This window comes from Colletotrichum acutatum (genome assembly GCF_030867785.1).
Source record: "Colletotrichum acutatum strain CBS 112980 chromosome Unknown BDZ83scaffold_65, whole genome shotgun sequence".
NCBI lineage: Eukaryota > Fungi > Ascomycota > Sordariomycetes > Glomerellales > Glomerellaceae > Colletotrichum > Colletotrichum acutatum.
The window spans coordinates 164,694-181,491 of NW_026849059.1; the positions used below are offsets into that span (position 1 = coordinate 164,694).

General features: G+C 53.4%; 2 protein-coding genes across 2 annotated transcripts; one reads left to right on the forward strand and one right to left on the reverse strand.

The window, feature by feature from the left end:
- Positions 1-5,966: 5,966 nt before the first annotated feature.
- Positions 5,967-7,263, forward strand: BDZ83DRAFT_653094 (uncharacterized protein; the record flags this gene model as incomplete). The annotated part of the gene is made up of 6 exons (XM_060510588.1): positions 5,967-5,998; positions 6,141-6,267; positions 6,353-6,448; positions 6,596-6,723; positions 6,773-6,877; positions 6,966-7,263. 6 exons carry the CDS (start codon positions 5,967-5,969, stop codon positions 7,261-7,263), a joined length of 786 nt encoding a protein of 261 aa, XP_060363498.1.
- A 3,589-nt stretch (positions 7,264-10,852) lies between these two features.
- BDZ83DRAFT_653095 (uncharacterized protein) lies at positions 10,853-11,762 on the reverse strand (the record flags this gene model as incomplete). The annotated part of the gene is made up of 5 exons (XM_060510589.1): positions 10,853-10,950; positions 11,118-11,201; positions 11,420-11,489; positions 11,553-11,598; positions 11,635-11,762. The coding sequence occupies 5 exons, from the start codon at positions 11,760-11,762 to the stop codon at positions 10,853-10,855; spliced, it is 426 nt and encodes a 141-aa protein (XP_060363499.1).
- Positions 11,763-16,798: the final 5,036 nt, after the last annotated feature.

A 16,798-nucleotide genomic window follows, 5' to 3' on the forward strand; every position in this document is an offset into this window, starting at 1 on the left:
AAGACGGTGTTACTCCCCGCGCAGAATCGCAAGGATGTGAAAGATCTCCCTCAGGAGGTCAAGGATGGCTTGGAGATCCTCCACGTCAAGTACGTTTTCTCCCACCCCCTCCCCAAAGTGTCTTGCATTTCTGTGCTTCTTTCGCTTCTTGAAGTCGTACCACCCTCTCGCCAGCTGCCTCTTTTCCCACTGGCGCCGTGCTCCCGACGCGGTGATCCCCTTGCCTGCCGCTTTGACCCCTGGTCCTGGAACCGTTCTTCACAATGTGCCGTGTGACTGACCTTGTTGTCCTACTCCAGTCATGTCTGGGAGGCCATCCGACTAGTCTGGCCTGATTCCCAATGGCCCGGCGCCGAGCCCTACCCTCCCATCGAGAGCCGACTGTAGATTGGTAAAATAGGGGTGGGGGTGTATGTGATGCTCCCCGAAGACCATGCACGTCGCGAACACTCACTTGTTTTGTATTACTCAACATCATCACCACTACCATCATTTTTCAACTGAGCCGACCTCTCCTGCCACGACTGAGACTGTATGTAACGAAAGGGAAGGGAAGCGGCATTGCACACACACACTGGGTAGTATGGTCATTCGGTTTCGTTTCGGCGTTTTTGAAGGTGCCTCGGGGTGTCACGGGACGGGCATCCAAGACATTTGACTTGTCCCGTCTTGCCGCGACGTGTATTGTCTTTGTTCATAATGCGTGTTGCAAAAGGAGAATGTTACGTGTACATGTTTCTTCTTGGATCAGTTGATAGGTTCTACAATGGCATTCACTTTCAGAGAGACTCGAGTACAATTAACCGCGCGTTACGTTGTAGTTGACTAGCGCCGCGAAACCGTGTGCAGATGTTGTTTTCACGCTGCTCAGTGACGGGGTGCAGTTGTTGAGTGTTTTGTGATGGTTTACTAGACCGAATCGTACTGGTCTCCCTGTTCTATGAAGTAGGGACGCATATACCTCGGGCAAATATGAACTTTCCTTCTCTTTTCAGAGGTCTGCAGCATCGACGACGCCACTTTGGGTCCAGGTTCCAGATATAGTGCTCACTTACTTTAGCTGTGTTGTGTAATGTATTTTTCTGGGGAGATGGGAAGGGGGAAAGAGACTACGGCTCGACTTCACGTCCTTGATGATTTCTGGCGATATGTGAGAAGGTAACAACACGTCGCAAGATGTAGGGAAATGTTTCTTTCCGGCATATTGTCTACGATAAAGCCGTGAAGACGGGAATTTATTAATCACGCATAATTATGTAGAGGTGTTGTAGCTTTGTGAAATCGAGATAATCTATTAACTCTAGTGGGGGTTTTTTCTGTGTCTTCAGACCAGAACCTTTATGAATTTGACGGTTTACATTGGCTGGATCGTGTGTATGAAGGTGTCTGTTATCTTGGAGGAACATGAGATTTTCCTTCTTTTCTCTCCTACTTGTCGCTTCCACTCGGAGGAAAAAGTATTGCTTTCGCAAGCGGGCGAGATGAAAAATGCCATGCCGCTCGCTCCCCCCGTCTGCTTTTGGGTTCGTTCTCAGATCGCGGCGCGGAGGAGGGAGTTTACCTCCCATTCCCTTTACCGACCGCGGAACAAGACGCGGCTACCCGCAGATATTTGGGAATTTTGAAATACATTCGGTCGGTGACTATTGGCGAAGCCAATGATAGGGGGAGAGATAGATATACAGTGAGCGTACGATTCGATTCTCCCGTCCCCTGGGTTCTTCGTAGAGATAGGCATCATCCCAATCCCACGCCCTCCCCTGCCCGCTTCCGTTGCCGCTGCCGCTCACCCGTAAACAAGAAGTGCCGTCGAGACCTTTTACTGAAGAATTATGTGAGCGAGTAGAAATGAGGTAATGTGAAAAAGGGGTAGAAAGCGTATCAATCGGTGGGGGCTCCTGAGTAACAACCAGAGGTAGCTACGGCCGGCGGCCTCTACTCAACGACAGCGGTAGACGAAACATAATTGTTGGTACCTTTTACTTTCTTCACCTTTGATTCACCATGTCGATGTGTTTGTTCTACACTGCGAATGAGGCCTCCGTGGGACTCGCACCACGCCCCCAACAACAGCCTAGTGGCAAGCAATGGCGAAGCGCCATCACCACCGGTGCCCGATCCGTGTAAGACCCGACGGAGACAAGTTCCAGCTGCCACGAACAAACAGCAAACGTATAGCAAGAGAGAAAACTCGCCGGTTCGTCGACTGGCCATTATTCGTGGCCGCGCCCGTTCGTTACGCCTTCAACTTAACAACTGCAAGTACTCCGTACACAACAACGACTTGCAATGGCATACATACGCCCCCCTCTATTCTATACCGTCTGATCCCCCCCTCCCGCTCGTGTGCCACGGCATAACGGAGAATCTACTGGGACTCGATTAGCGAAATCTCCTTGTTCCACAGGATGGTGTTATCCTTCTCCGTTACAAGGAGAAAAGAAAGAACGAAAAGAGGGGTGGAAGTGATGGGTAGACATGTGCTACGGAGATTTTTTCTACTTTCCTCCTCGGGAGTCCTTCCCCCTTCGCCCGTCATGGTCCGTTCCTTTCCCATGTGTAAAATCCAACCTGGTGTATTGTCATGCTACCCACACCGTCGCGTGGAGGTGGCTTGACGATAGTGTAAGCCGGGTGGAGAGACTCGAGCAGAAGATGGAAATGGGGACAAAGTCTCCGAAATAGTGGCTTCCCCGGTAGAGAGGGGCGTGAAGACGAGCAGTCGGAGAGAAGCAGACTGAATACGTTTCATCTCAATATTGCTATGCTTCGAGACTATCATCGTGCCATTCCTGACCGAAATCTGCATGGTGTTTGTTAGCGGGGAAAATAGTAAGCTCGTATTAGCATGGACTGCCGAGCATGTTAAAGGTGCTAAAACCATGTCTTGCGTTCGACTAGCTCAACGACAGGCATGGAATAAGCTCAGCCGTCATCGCAGCCCTCAAAGAGTGCGCATTGGGTATGTGCATTGGACTTTAAGCCGTGAGGTCCCGTACCAGCAGACGCCAGTCGTGCACCCGAGCTGGGTTCGCATCGCTAGGTCCGGAACTATTGAAGATAATCAACGGGTCCGGGTGACGGCCGGGAGCAGCCTCGCGCCGTTGCAGTCGGGATTTTTCATGACAAAATATTCTCCCCCTTCCACGGCTCACTATTCTCCGAAGACTACGGAATCCGGGAAATGAGTCATCTAGCTCAGATCGCACGCTAGAATCCCCTCCATCAAGGCGGTCCTCTCCCTCGGGACTTTTACAAGAACGAGGCATCAAGACCAGCACCAGCACCCGGGCCTTTTTTATTTTTATTTTTTTTATATACCAGCCGGGCGGCTCAATAGTTCTGCCATCGTTTCCGCCACCCGCTCGAGCTAGTAGGAAGTCTGTCGCTGTGGCTGAAGTGTGCAATTTTGACGACCAGTCGAGCAGGCTAGCCCAACTCTACTGATCAAGGAATTGTCGTTCTTTGGCTCTAGGTCCGCTGCCATCTGCCATTGCGCGTCTGCTCGGACACTAACAGGAACGATGGCGGCAGATCTTGGGGCGACTATATCAAAGTACCGGAGCCATGTGGAAACGAGAAATTAACAGGTTGCTTCTTGGTATCGAACCTTTTTTCCGTCTGAGTACGCTACTTTGTCTAACTTTGATATCGCCTTTGGCCATGACGTTCAAAGGTTACTTGGAAGCAAGTCAAGGTCAGTTTGTCGGCATATTGTGCAAACCATCAGCCTCGTCGGCAGGGACCGATGCGATGACGTCGAAGCCGGGCGCCGGTGCCACGAGGCTGGACGACGATTGCCTCCCAATTCATCGGTCCTGGGGTGGTGGGTTTGATGGAGAGGCCGTTGGTTGGCACAGTTGGGTATCAAGCAATGCTAGATGAATATGACCTGATGAATCTAGCCACCGTGGCCACGTTGCCAAAATGCCTCGAATCGTCAAAATCATTGCTCAGTTGAGATCTTGTCCGATGCGGTTCGCCGACAGGGTTTGTCAATGAGATCAACACGGAGCCCAGCCGGCTTCCACTCAGCATCTCCGGTTACCAAGACCCTTGTAAACTAAGGCGTAATTCAGCGCAGACCGACTCGGAATCACTGCAATTGCGAGGATCCAAGGAAATGATCAGGGTCGTTCCGAACGCCCTCGACAGTCCATTCGTCTCAGAGAAACTACTGTGAATACGTCTTGCGTGATGAATTGGCCTCGATAGCTTGTCTACGTCGCATTGACCGCCCGGTATGGGAAATCGTCTTCGCGACAGATGGTGCTTCAAGATGTTGGCAGCTAGGTTTCCGACTGCCGTGCAGCCGCGAGACCCACGATTCTTCGTATATCCGTGGCAGCGCAAGCTCCTTTGGCAATCCGCCCACTACCCCATTTTGGTCCGATGTGGTAACCTTGCGAACGATCATGAGGGGATTGCTTGACCAAATGGGTCGCGTCATTTTGTTCTGCCAGGGAATGGGATGAACCTGAAGAGGGGTAAGCATGGCAGCAGGGCGCCAATGCCAACCAGCCGGGTTGTATATGTCTACCTACTCCGTACAGCTTCAGGCCCAAGTGCAAAAAGAACTTGAGAGCTTCCCTTGCAGCGGACGGGCGCTATTGTCAGTTGTACAGGTACTCTGAGAGCCGGGGGGGGGGGGCACCGAGTAAGTCTCGTCTGCAAGCACATCCAACGCGGCTCGGGTGCATCTGCGGCGTCAGACAAGGGTTTAAAGGTTCGTCTGATGTCTGTCTGGCAGGACTCGATATTTTCCTTCCCGCTGGTCCCTTGGCCGGCCGTAATTATAGCCAGCTCATCAGAATTCAGATGCGCATGTCAGGACGGTGGAGCCGTCGCAGGCATTCGTAACATCCCCACCGCCAATGCGCGCGCGGGATGATAATCACGGACCGAACAGTCCAGAGTTTGAGAGAGGGGAAGGACTCTTGCAAGTCGCCAGTAATATTCAAGCCATGGTCATGCTGGCCCGTACGAATAGGAACTACATTGGAATGACGAACCGTTCGTGGCCGAGGATGGATATTATGACCGTGAAAAAAAAAATAGTGGTCTGCAAAGCAATGGCTCCCTAGCCCAGTCTAGACATTGGTGAAGTCGGATGTGCGTCATGTTCCTCTCCGGATCCCAACATCGTGTTGCGCTTTGCCCACCGTTGTTGACGAAATGGATATTCCTCGTCTCTCGCTCGGTCTGGGCAGGACTTATCATCTTGTTTGTCTCAACAAGGCGACCTATCCGTTGCAAACTTTGTCGATGCGGGTGTTCGTGGCAGGCCGCAGTCCTGGGATTTCGGCGCAACCGCTTTCAATGCAACATCAAGTGACAGTGATGAGGTGCTTTGGCGTCTGATAAGCGCGCTTTTGGTCCGAACCCCACGAGTCCATCAATCTGAAGTTTTCGGAGAGTTCGTCGTGGATAGACCTTAGTGCAGGCAATTAACGGTCTCCCCGAGCACCCATGACGACGTGGGGCTCGTTCCGAATGCACACCACAACCTTTGAGCCTGCAAGCTTGAAGTAATAGCTTGACATCGGGCATATCGTGTCCTTGGGAGCTTCAGGAAGTATCGCACTGCAGCCACCTGCGCGCATGCTGAAAGACTCGACCTTGCAGCTTTTCGTAGTACGTTGGAGCTTACCCATCTTGAACATGAGCCATCATGTAACCTGCGTTCCCTGAGAAGTCAGTTGACCGCCTCCCGCAGACAGTCCTGAGTATTATCACCAGGGTAAGATCAGATATAGGGGCCCGGGTCTGAGGATTCCGCTGCAGGACAGCAAGCATGAAGATCGGCCCAAACCTCCCTGTAGGCTGTAGCGACACGGGGCCATTCGGTACCAACCTCCCCAGGCTCCCCTACGTGATCCCTTGTCGCTCAATTTTAAATTCGTCCCATCTTCTCAGCCAACCAAGATGACAAGGATGTCACCACAAACCTAAATGAGGCTCACCCCATGTATTCCGGAGTAGGCACACCTGCCAGTGGGTAAGTACGAATACCTAGAGGACTGCGAGTCTCCAATCATAGTATCGGTAGGTAATAACTAGCGCTCTTGAGGGCTCCCGAGTCCCGTATCGTCAGGAAGGATACCTAGTGATTTCGCAACTGACATTGGCGTCTCTGTCAGAACTAGTGCATCTCGTCTTCGGTGCTCACAATGGGGCGGCGGGGCACCTTCGGGCGATCTGCATGATGATACGGCAGGCAAGCTGGACCGTAGTGTGTGTGAACCTGTCTCTATTCCCAGCTGGCCGGTACTGGTAGCTGATTAGGCGAAGGCCCTTTTCGGCAGCGTCGCCCGCAAGTGCGGTCGTATTGGCTTCTGTATCCGTCATACAGCCATCTCAGGGTCGCTGCATGGACCCTGTTATTGAGCCTTTTGTGAACGAGACCGTAACAGACACTGTTACAGCGACCGCCACCAAGTCTTTGAAGGTTCCATTGTCGACTCTATCCCAGACTCCTCTTGTACGGATACGGATCATGTGTAGCAGCCCATTGCTGCTGGTACTCCGTAGTCTGGCATCCGCAATAGCATCACCCTAGAACCGTGGCGCTAGGAACGTCTGATCAGAATAATAGGATGGCCAGGTATTTCATCGTTTTCCAGGTTCAGACGGCGCCTGGGACGCGAAAAATTCTCCGGCTGGCTGCGTCAAGGCTGCGCATGAATCTTGCTCATATGACGCTTTCCCTGATCGCGTGCACAGGTATGGACTCTTAGCTGTGGGGGATCACAGAGAGGTCCGTGACAAGTAGAAGATATTTCCCGTGTGAGCGTCGCGCCTCTATCTGCATTGGTCCTATCCACTCCGGTGCATTGCTTCCTGTGAGGTTCGAGCAGTATTGCAATGGGTCAAAGAAGTAAGTTTCAACTGAGCGGTATCCGTACGGGTACCTAGGTAAGGGAAGTAGACAAAGGCCAAAACAAGAGTGGGAAAAAAAAACGCAGGTCACGATGGGGAACAAAATCTGACAAGGCGACAGCCCTGGTCATATGCTTGACTCGGGTGAATGGCGGTCAACCTCAAAGACGATATCTGCAAGACAGTAGAATTGCTGGTGGTGATGCCATTTCGGACCTGTTGCATCAAGTTGGTTTGAAGTTTGCGACTCAAGTTGCCGTTTGTCTCGAGCACCGTCAACTTCAGTCGTCGCAGAAACCACCTCCACGCCTTTTGGTCATCGGAGAGAGAGACAGTGGCCAACATTTGGTGCGTTTGAGCAGTCCGAATGTTGGTGGAGTGTAGAGAGAGATTGATAGGAAAGCCTTGATAGGCTTGGTCTGGAGACGATAGACGCTTGTGATGTTTCATCCAGCGCTATCTCCAGGTGGGGTAATAAGGTCGGTCAGATCGGAGGGAATATTGCATGAATAGAGGCGACTGGTTCGTCTGAAAAGTTGATGGTTTGGGTGCCTCGAGACTGGTCAACCCGTCTGGTGGGTTTGAGTCTCGCCTTGAGTTCAACCCATCGTCCTCATCAAAGCGCTGTTTTTGCCAGTTCTCAGACAACCGTTCAGGGCCTCTCCCTCCCTTGGCAGCCGACGAAGATGAATCTTGATATTGGTGGATAGACAGATAGTGCGTTTTCCGGAATTGCGAAAGGTGCAACGTCAGGGAGATGTAGCCGTATTCGTACCAGAGTCGTACGGATGCTGCAAGACATCGCGAGGGGTTCCTTCTCGATCCGCGACGAAGCTCTTCTGCCGGAACAAGGCATACCCCGCAAGGTGCTCAGTCCACTGACGAGCTGACGTACGGAGGGGTACTCTCGTTCACGATAGCTAATACCAGGGAGACAAGCGCAAGAGTCGAGTGGACTTGACGTTGACTCTGCCGTTCGAGGTTCCTTGCGCATGGGGGGTTGGAGCGAGGCATCGGACTGCGAGAGCGGTGGGGAAACGATCCAGGGCAGATTCTAGATGGCGAGTCCGACAAGGGGCTTGGCGACGACGGTTAGAGGCTGCGACTTGTTGTGCCGCGGGTCGGGGAAATCGAGTACCGGAGAAAAAAGATGGGATGACAAGTCTGACAGGGTACCCGTTGTATTGGCAGGGCCAGGAATCTTTGAGCCTGGGCCGAGACCTAGACCTGGGTACTCTTTCTTGCCCACGCAAGGGCTAGGTTAGACCTGGGGGCGTGAGCTTTGTTGAGGTGGACTCATCCGTAGCCGCTGTACAAAATGGTCGAGCTTAGAGGTGACCAAGGTCCATCGGACTATCGGACTCGGATAACCCTGTTCGCCTGGGCACTTTGTAACCCGTACTACCGTGGGTAGGGAGTACAACGACAAAGTGATTGGAGGCTGGAGCGTGGTAGAAAGATGGTTTCCTCGGAGGAGTCGACAGGTGCAGAGCAAGGCAGGCAAAGGCGGCAGCGGTGTTTAATTGATTGCAGGATGTGAGCAGTGAGCCAGGCTGACCACCCCCCGTCGTGCAGATAATTCAGTACTCGGCCGAGTGGTGAGGTTTGTTAGGAATTCAGGTGAGGTGGAGAAAGTTGGGGGTCGTGGTCGTTGGCGCACGATTCAGAGCTCGTTGTCGGCAGCGACTGGAAATTGGACGAGATGAATGCACCCCAAGGTTCCTGGTAGGGCTCGTTCGGGCACAGTGAGAGTGCCGGGGAGGTGCTTGCACCTGCATCTGTGGACCGTAGTCCCTAGTAGGTATCCGTATCCTGTGCCCATACGGCGAGGAAGTTATTTTTGAAGGCAAGTAACATTGGGAGAGGGGACTGAAATTCCATGACGAATGCTGCTGCACTGCTGGCTGCTACGGAAGCATGGCTTGGCAAAGTAGCTTTGAGTCTTTGAGGTAGGTAGATGTGGGCAAGCGGCCGCAGTGGTTGGTTTCGATGGTGTCTATGGTGTTGGTGATTTGTGGTTGGGGAGCATGGTCGAGCTGGCTTTGGCGTGACGACAGAAAGTGACGATGTGCGGCTGGTATCTGTATGTACGGAGTACTTGGTGCCTTGGTCCTTGAGTGCTGAACGATGAATGAGCCTGAATGAGTCTGACAATCAGCGAGGGATGAGCAAGGTGTCGGGAAAGATGCACCGGGGAGTTTTTTCCCTTGATGTTTTGCGGCTTTGCCCCAGAACCCCAGTCGGAGCGCAAATTGTGTCCGAGATGGCCAGCATCAAACCGGGTCTGGGGTGTTTCTCTCGGAGCATTTCATTAAGTTGGATTGGGATTGTCCGACGTTCGAATGGGAGAACCTGGCCATTTCTTGTTGTTCCGAGTTGCTCTTCTGCTCTCTCTTTTTTCTTTCTTTCTTCTTTTCAGGTGTTGAGGTCATGGTAGGGTTCATCAGTGAGGTAATTAGCTGACTAGTGACCGTACTCCGTACCTACCGAAGTGTGAACAGGCCTAGTCCTGGTCATGGAGAATGCGTTTCTGGTCGAATTCTCGTCGTCGATGTCGATGACGGCTGGGAACTACCTGAGGTAAGGTATGCGCCAGTTGAGCGTTGAGCACGCGAACGACCGTGGAATCCTCCGGATGTCGTTGCGACTTCCATGATCTTACGTTAGCTAAGTAAGGTACCTACGTAAGGTACCTACGTGCCTGCCTACCTTCCTCAAGTTGAGAGACCACTGACGGGCAAGACTAATGTATCTAAGATGGGGTCACGCAGTCTGGCAGGAGCGCCGTTACGGCACTGGGGAAGGTACCTTCTAAGGTAGGTTGGCTTGCCGCATCCGAGCAGCCCCGCGCTCATCCACCAAACCGACGGGAAGCTAAGACATGGGAAAGTGCCTACCTAACCCAGACAAGCCAGATTCCCAGGTACCTTCCTTGTCTTACCTAATCTTTTGTCTCACAGATGAAAGTGAGGTGGTCGTCTTGCCGAAGAAATGGGAAGACTTGATCTGTCCTGCCTCACTGGGCCCGTTGGTCAAGGCAGGCAGGCACGGTAGGTAGGTTGGAAGGTAGAAGCACGTACTTTCCGTTGTTGAGATTCGAGCAGGTCAATGACAGGGCATTACGGGAAGGTGGGCGTCCTCAGGTGAGGCAGGCGCGGCAACACGGCTCAATATGTGCTCCTTCTCCATTCGGATGTTCTAGCCAACATTGCATCGTACCTACCTGGCTGCTGAATGCTCACCGGCATCCATCGTCCAGCCCTTTCTTGGCCCGATCCATCATCATTCTGCCATCGTTCTGCGGCCTGCCATTGCCATCGCCATCCCATGTCATTTCCCATCTCCCAATTCCCACCGACATTCTTCATTGCCTTCTGGATTGCCGCTTGGTTCTTCCGACCTCGTGAAGGGTGTTCCTCGGCGCAGATCCATGCTTGTTAGCAACCCCGCCACTCTCACCGAAGCAAACTGGGCCCAACATGATCAAATCGTCAAAAGTCATCAACCGTCAGCCCACTCACTCTGACACGCCCACTTCCATAATCAACCTCCAAGACCGTACCCGTTCCCGTACGAAGAGTACCAATAGTCCATAGCCAGAGACGCCTGCATCGTCCCCTTCCTCCCTCCATGGGTTCCTTGGCACAACAGAGCAACCGCCATTTCTTGCAAGTTGCCCTTGGTCTAGACTTGTCCACAAACAAGAATCCTACAGCCTGCCAAGCACAATCGCCACTCCAAGTCGACGGCCGCTCTTATTGTCCTAATCTCTCGATTCAAATTCCATCCTACCGCCCGTGTCCGACCACAATGCACACACAAAGTATTATCAGAGTCGCGAGGGATCGCGCTGTGACCAGGGCGTTCTTTGGCCAACCTTCTGTACAATTCCCTGTCATAATCTGTTTCGACTCTCCAGCAATTCAAAAGTCTTCGGCCGTCGCCGCACATCGTCTCCATTATCGATAAATTATTAACCTGGTCCTGGACCGCTGTGGGCACTGGCGGCACTTCCGGCCTTGTACTTCAACATGAGCCCTCGATGCATGTTGTACTGCGACATGGGCTGCTCTGAATAGAGGAGAAAAAGAAGAAGAAGAGTCAAAACACAAAGAGAGGGGGGTGAAAACTCTCCGGAGCGGAAGCAAAATCAAGCATCCAGGGAGGATGGATACCTTCTCGGCTTCGGAGCATCTGACTTCTTTGCGTTTCTGTTCCCGCACTGCATTGCATCGTACCCGCCCGACCAGCTTCTGCCTCTTCATCGCCGTCGGGATTTTGACTCAGTCCCTCTTCCTCACGAGCATAATTGAGACCAACACCTGCAGTTCACCACCCCAATGCAGACTCGCAAAGTCGGCTATCCCCTGAGTTATATTAACCCAATTTAATCAAGCAACTTGAGCCATGGCAGACGGCCTGCTGGCCACCCGGGATTTTCTGCAGCTTCTTCTTCAACAACGTCGCAACGAATCACGTCTGGAGTCCTGGACAGCCCGCCCGTTGCTTGACGGACAAGCCAGGGACTGGCCTGGCCTACCCAGGCTTGCCAAATCCTCCACCATGTCAGGCCCAAGCATGGCGGAGGGGTGTGCCCTGGCAGCCCTGGCCTAGTTGCCAGAATCCGAGTGGAATAGGAATCCACTGATACCCATTGAAACTGCTTACTCTACCTGCTGTGTAGGAGCCACCGCCTTTCCCGGACGGTACTGTAGCACGCTGTCACACACAACGGGCAAGATGTCCACAGCTCACCATTCGGCCTGCACACCAACTTCAATTCGTGACTCTACGCAGTATACTCCGTATTGCTGGCCAGTGGCGACAATCGCCATGGCATGCCACGTGCCAAAAGCCCCCAATACAGGCTCGGCGCCTGACATGACTGCTCACATCTACACAGTCACGACAGTATGCCTACCGCGGGCCAGCCGATGATTTGAAAACCAACCCACAATGGGCATTTACGATTGTGGACGAAGAACCACGGAGAGCACGGAACGCGTGGAGGAAGAATAGCCAGAACCAGACAAGGGACGTCCTCCGGTACGAACTGGAAATAGAATCCCGTGGCTCTGGAAAAGCTTCCCAGCGTCTGAAGTTCGGACGACATATGGACCAGGCCACCGAAATAATAAGGTCCTGCTCGCATTGACAGTAAGCATTGGATCTTCGCTGTGACAGCCGTCCAGTGTCGCGGGATACTTGCTGAGACACACCTCGGCTTGAACATGACACAGCCGCGAGTCGCCCTCGAAAGCGGGTCAGTCTCGAAAAGAGCCACGACGCCTTTTATCAATATTCTTCAATGGTCCGAAGCTCAACATTCGATCTCCTATTGATATGGAAGCGCCAATCTCTCGGGAGACACACAGCGCGCAAGAGTAGTGGCTGCAACGCTGAAAGCCGTATCCATCGTCATACCCGGTCTCCTGGAGCGTCTGTAACGTGGATAAAACTGGACCAAGTCCGCTGGCGCCAGCTACCACATGACGTCCACTGGGCCGTGCGACTGTGCAGCGCTGCGGATACAGCTTGATCCCCGGGGACAGCTCTGGACCTTGAGTCGGAAGAGATGAAGGAGATGCAGATGATCAACCACACACCACGGGAACTTGGATCATCGCCCTCAAGTCCGAAGCATCTCAAGGAGGAGCGTCACCATCTAACGTATTCGCCAACCTTAATTTACGTTGGTGTTTCTTCACCGCCATGGACGGTCTGGTCGTACGGATAGCTATAGTAAGCTTGCCGGCCCGTAAAATCAATGCCTTTGTTCTTCCGGATTCCGGCTGGTGCCGCCTCACAAGTACGGATAGTTTCCCGGCCATCGACTTCGAGCTTTAAACGACCAACCTCGATGATCCAGGCGCGCCTTGGCACGACCAGGGCTTCCGACTGGATCATCAGACGAAGAAGGGGACCTTAAACCCATGGAGGCATACAGACCGGGGTCAGGATGGAATAGACCACCTGCGGCGTGTGTGGCAGCCGACCGACCAGGGCCAACCTAGCGCCTGCGTTGACAACGGGACGCAGATGGCAGCCGAGCGCCCTACAGATCGGCATTCCTACCTTGCCCCAAGTGAAGTTCGGTAAGCACCAAGGTCGGATCCAGACGTCCAAATTCCCTGTGCTAGAATATCTCATCGAGGGATGAGGAGGAGGAAGAGGAGGTTCGTCCATATTCAAGCATACCAGAGACTTACTGTGGTGAGAGTAAATGTCCTGAATCCGTTACGGGCACCTTCTGGTATGAATTCATATCGACTTGATACACCTTTCAATTTGGCTCAGCCGCCCACTGAAAAGATTCAACCCGATAGTGCGTGACCTCGCCGACTCCATATTGATCTGGCTGGCGGCGTTCTGCGTATACGTAGAGGCAGGCTACCTGTCGGGGCGCATGGGTTCCTGGCCGACAACCTTCGTTTTTCGACTGAAGCCAATCTTGTTCGACTGCATGGACCTCGTCTCACCGGAAGACCAGATTTCTAATTGTTCGGCACAGGTGCGCCTTGCCGACACTGAGGGCTCCTGTATTACGAATATATACCAAGGGAAGGTTGTGATGATGACGACAACCACATGGGCAACGAGAGAAGCAATTAGACACCTTCAGATGAATGAACGGGGAAAGCAGACAAAAGCACACTGTGCGAACCCGAACAAACTATCCTGTGTCTCGTGGAAGAAATAGACCGATCCTTCACACAGCCAGAACGACGTCCACAAGGTTTCCCAAACGTGGACAAGGGAGTCGCGAGGCAGTGAAGTTGATCATGCCGTCACTGACCGAGCCTTACAGGATGCAACGCGCCGGTATAGAGGAACAATGGCGGGAAGACTTGCCAGCAGTACGAATCAAATTTGTCTGCAGAGTGTGGCCCCAGAGACGTATGTTGCGATCAAGGCCCGCAAGCTGTGTTTTATCATGTGTTGTCTACGGATACTCTGTAGAAAGCTCAACGGCCATTCATTCTACGGAGTAGTGTCCATGTGCCAGGGTCCCTATTCGGGATGGCACTGTTACACCAACACGTCCGAAACAGGCCGAGGGTTGGGCCTTGTGCGAGAAGCAAGCTCGCATCTCGTTGGTGGAATTTTTTCGCGACAACCCCAGGTAGGCCAGAAATCGAAGAAGGATACTAGCAGCGGCTGCTCAGCAAAAGTAGCGACGGAGCCATCGCGTCGCACGTCTCTGAGAAGGCTGCTGATCTGAGGGTTCGCTGGGCTCACAGATGCCTGACTTCATCGATTCCTGGGCACCCACGCAGATGGTTGTGAAAGATATGTCGGATGGAGCGCATTGACCCAATAATTGCCAAGAGGACTGGGCGAACGGGAGGACATGAGGAAGCATGACGCGAACAACCTGCATACGACCGATGTATGGGACGCTTCGTCTCGCCCCCAAGTGGTGTTGAGGTTTTCCCGCATGAGTAGTGGGAATCGGTACTCAGCTCCCACACCCCTGCAAGCAATTCCCCAACTCGCTTCAGAGTTGTTGTGCTGGAATTTTGCAGCTCGGGTGCTATGCGGACAAGAAACCTTAGACGGGCTGTCCCCATTGCAATGCTTCCGCGATGCCGGCACTTTCGACTGCCTAGCCTCTGGCCGTTGGGCACGGATCCGGCAACCTCGACTATCGGCTATCAATCCTTCTAGAGACCAAGTGGCCATGTCACAGGTCAAAACTTGGATTGCCATGTGGAGAGGCGAAGTTATCTTGTCTCCGCACATAACCGAAAGCTGCACCGAGGCAGGCAGGAGTGGCAGGACAATCACGACTAGCAAACAAGGCGAGACCACTTGTTGGTATCGACTCCGATTGCTGTCTGTCGGCGGCTGCCAATCAGCAAGGCGGCCTTGAGGTGAAGGGCGAGCCGCGTCGGGCAAGTGGGCAAGTTCCAGAACATGACAGGCCGCAAGACAGGGCGCAAGGCAAGGAAAAGGCACGAGAAGATTCGTGGCAAGGCCACCTGAACTTCGCAGGTTGCCCTGGCCCTGCGAGCGAGGGGAGATGGGGACGAGATGTATGAGGGACGACACCCACATCCACTTAGGCCGACATGAGCATTTGCGGGCAATTTACCATTCCTTTTTAGAGGGGGTTTGCCGGGCCCAGAAGAAATCGAAGAACTAACATGTCGATTCCCTGGCTAGCGGCACTGGCTTGACGTTGACAGAAAACACACACTCAGACATAGCTGGGACCGTTCACGCTACGAACGAACCGACGCTACCTCATGTGCGGTACGGTCAGCTCGCCCGCTCTCGTTGAACAGGACTCCAGGAGCAATGACTTGGGCCACCGCGAGTGCCAATGATGCAGAATAGCGCGAACGCGGCGGCGGCAGTAGAGCACCTCTGACGATGCACTGCTTCCTGGTGGTGTGGTCTCGACGTTGACCGGCCCTTTTGCTACGGCTTTAGCGCCGCCTCTGGGGTTTGCCTTTCCCAGGCAAAAAAATTGCCAACCCGAATTGGGCTCATTCCGCATAGCGTGGGGCGCCGCACGATTCCTGGGTGAAAACAATCAAGTTCAATGGCGAATGGCATTGGCATCAAGCCAGGGCCATGGTATCGACTTGGCTACGCTACTGTGGACTCGAGATTGGAATCGCATATCCGACATCTAGCATCAAGTTGCTGGTATCGAGTGGTATCAGAACCACACAGGGATGCCGCGGATTTACCCTTCCTCTCTGCGTGCTTCATTGCCATCTTGACAAAGGCATACCGAAGCGACATTTTCATGGCCTACTGTGTGCATCTGTAGTCACGACGCATGTCGGACGAGATGCAGACGATGGATCTATTAGGCAGGTCTTCGCTGCGGATGCGATGCAAGAGGTAGGTGACAAAAAGTGATACCGATGAAGTGCACGCCTCGATTGGTCAGTGGACCATGTGCAGACCTGGCGACTTACTCACAATACCTACTTTTGTACTCCATACGCAGTAAGGAGTATCAAACACATCCCTTCTCACGTGGCGAGCAATGACCGACAAGCACCATTACCCGTCCACCGAGTGCGAGACATCTTGGAGTACCTACTCGACGGCGACTTGACCATGGTTTACGATTATTGGGTTGGGCAGCGGGGGATTCGTCACGGCGAGTTGTTCTTTCGGAGGTTTCCATCTCGAGCGACCTGCCTTAGTGAACTCCAAGCCCCCAGCCCCGGTGCCGTACTAAGGCAGGGTAAGGGTGCCAGGCTTCTGACTTCTGAGTAGTAGGGGAGGCGGTGGCGGCGAGGGTGATTTTGGCGAGGACCGGGCGGACAGCGCACATACCAGGACAGGCCTGGTAGTTGACCGTTGCGACCTTGGCCCGGTTGATATATCGTACCTGGCACCCATCAGAATGATCTCCTTGCCGAAGCGAAGAGCGCACACGAATATGTGGATGAATGGATGAGCAGAGGGCCAGCAACAGGTCTGAAAGGCACGACCTTGTTCGGACCGGTAACGCATGCAAAACGGCTCGTGCTCGTGCTGACAGTGTACGGATTCCTCGACCTCGTCAAGCCTAGGGACATCAAGCAAAAGAACCACACTGCCGTGGGCATCATACCAATACAGTGGCTCCCAAACCAACGAGTCGTATTAGAGGATGGGGCCGCTGCGTAGTTATGCAACACGGCGCGGTGGAAGCAACCGCCTCTAGCTCCGAGAGTACCAAGGCGTGCACCAGTCACCACCGACAGATGGCTGGCCTCCCTCGGCTTACCGCCTCTCTTGCAGACTGAGTTCATGGTCCCCATGCTGCTTGCTGCTGGTGGGTTTCGGCGATGTCAACGGCGATGTCAACGACGGATAAGCAAGGGAGATGGAGAGAGAGTATGTGTCCATACTTGGGGTACGGTGGATCGAGTTGACCAGTCTATACCTACGGATACGGATACATGATATC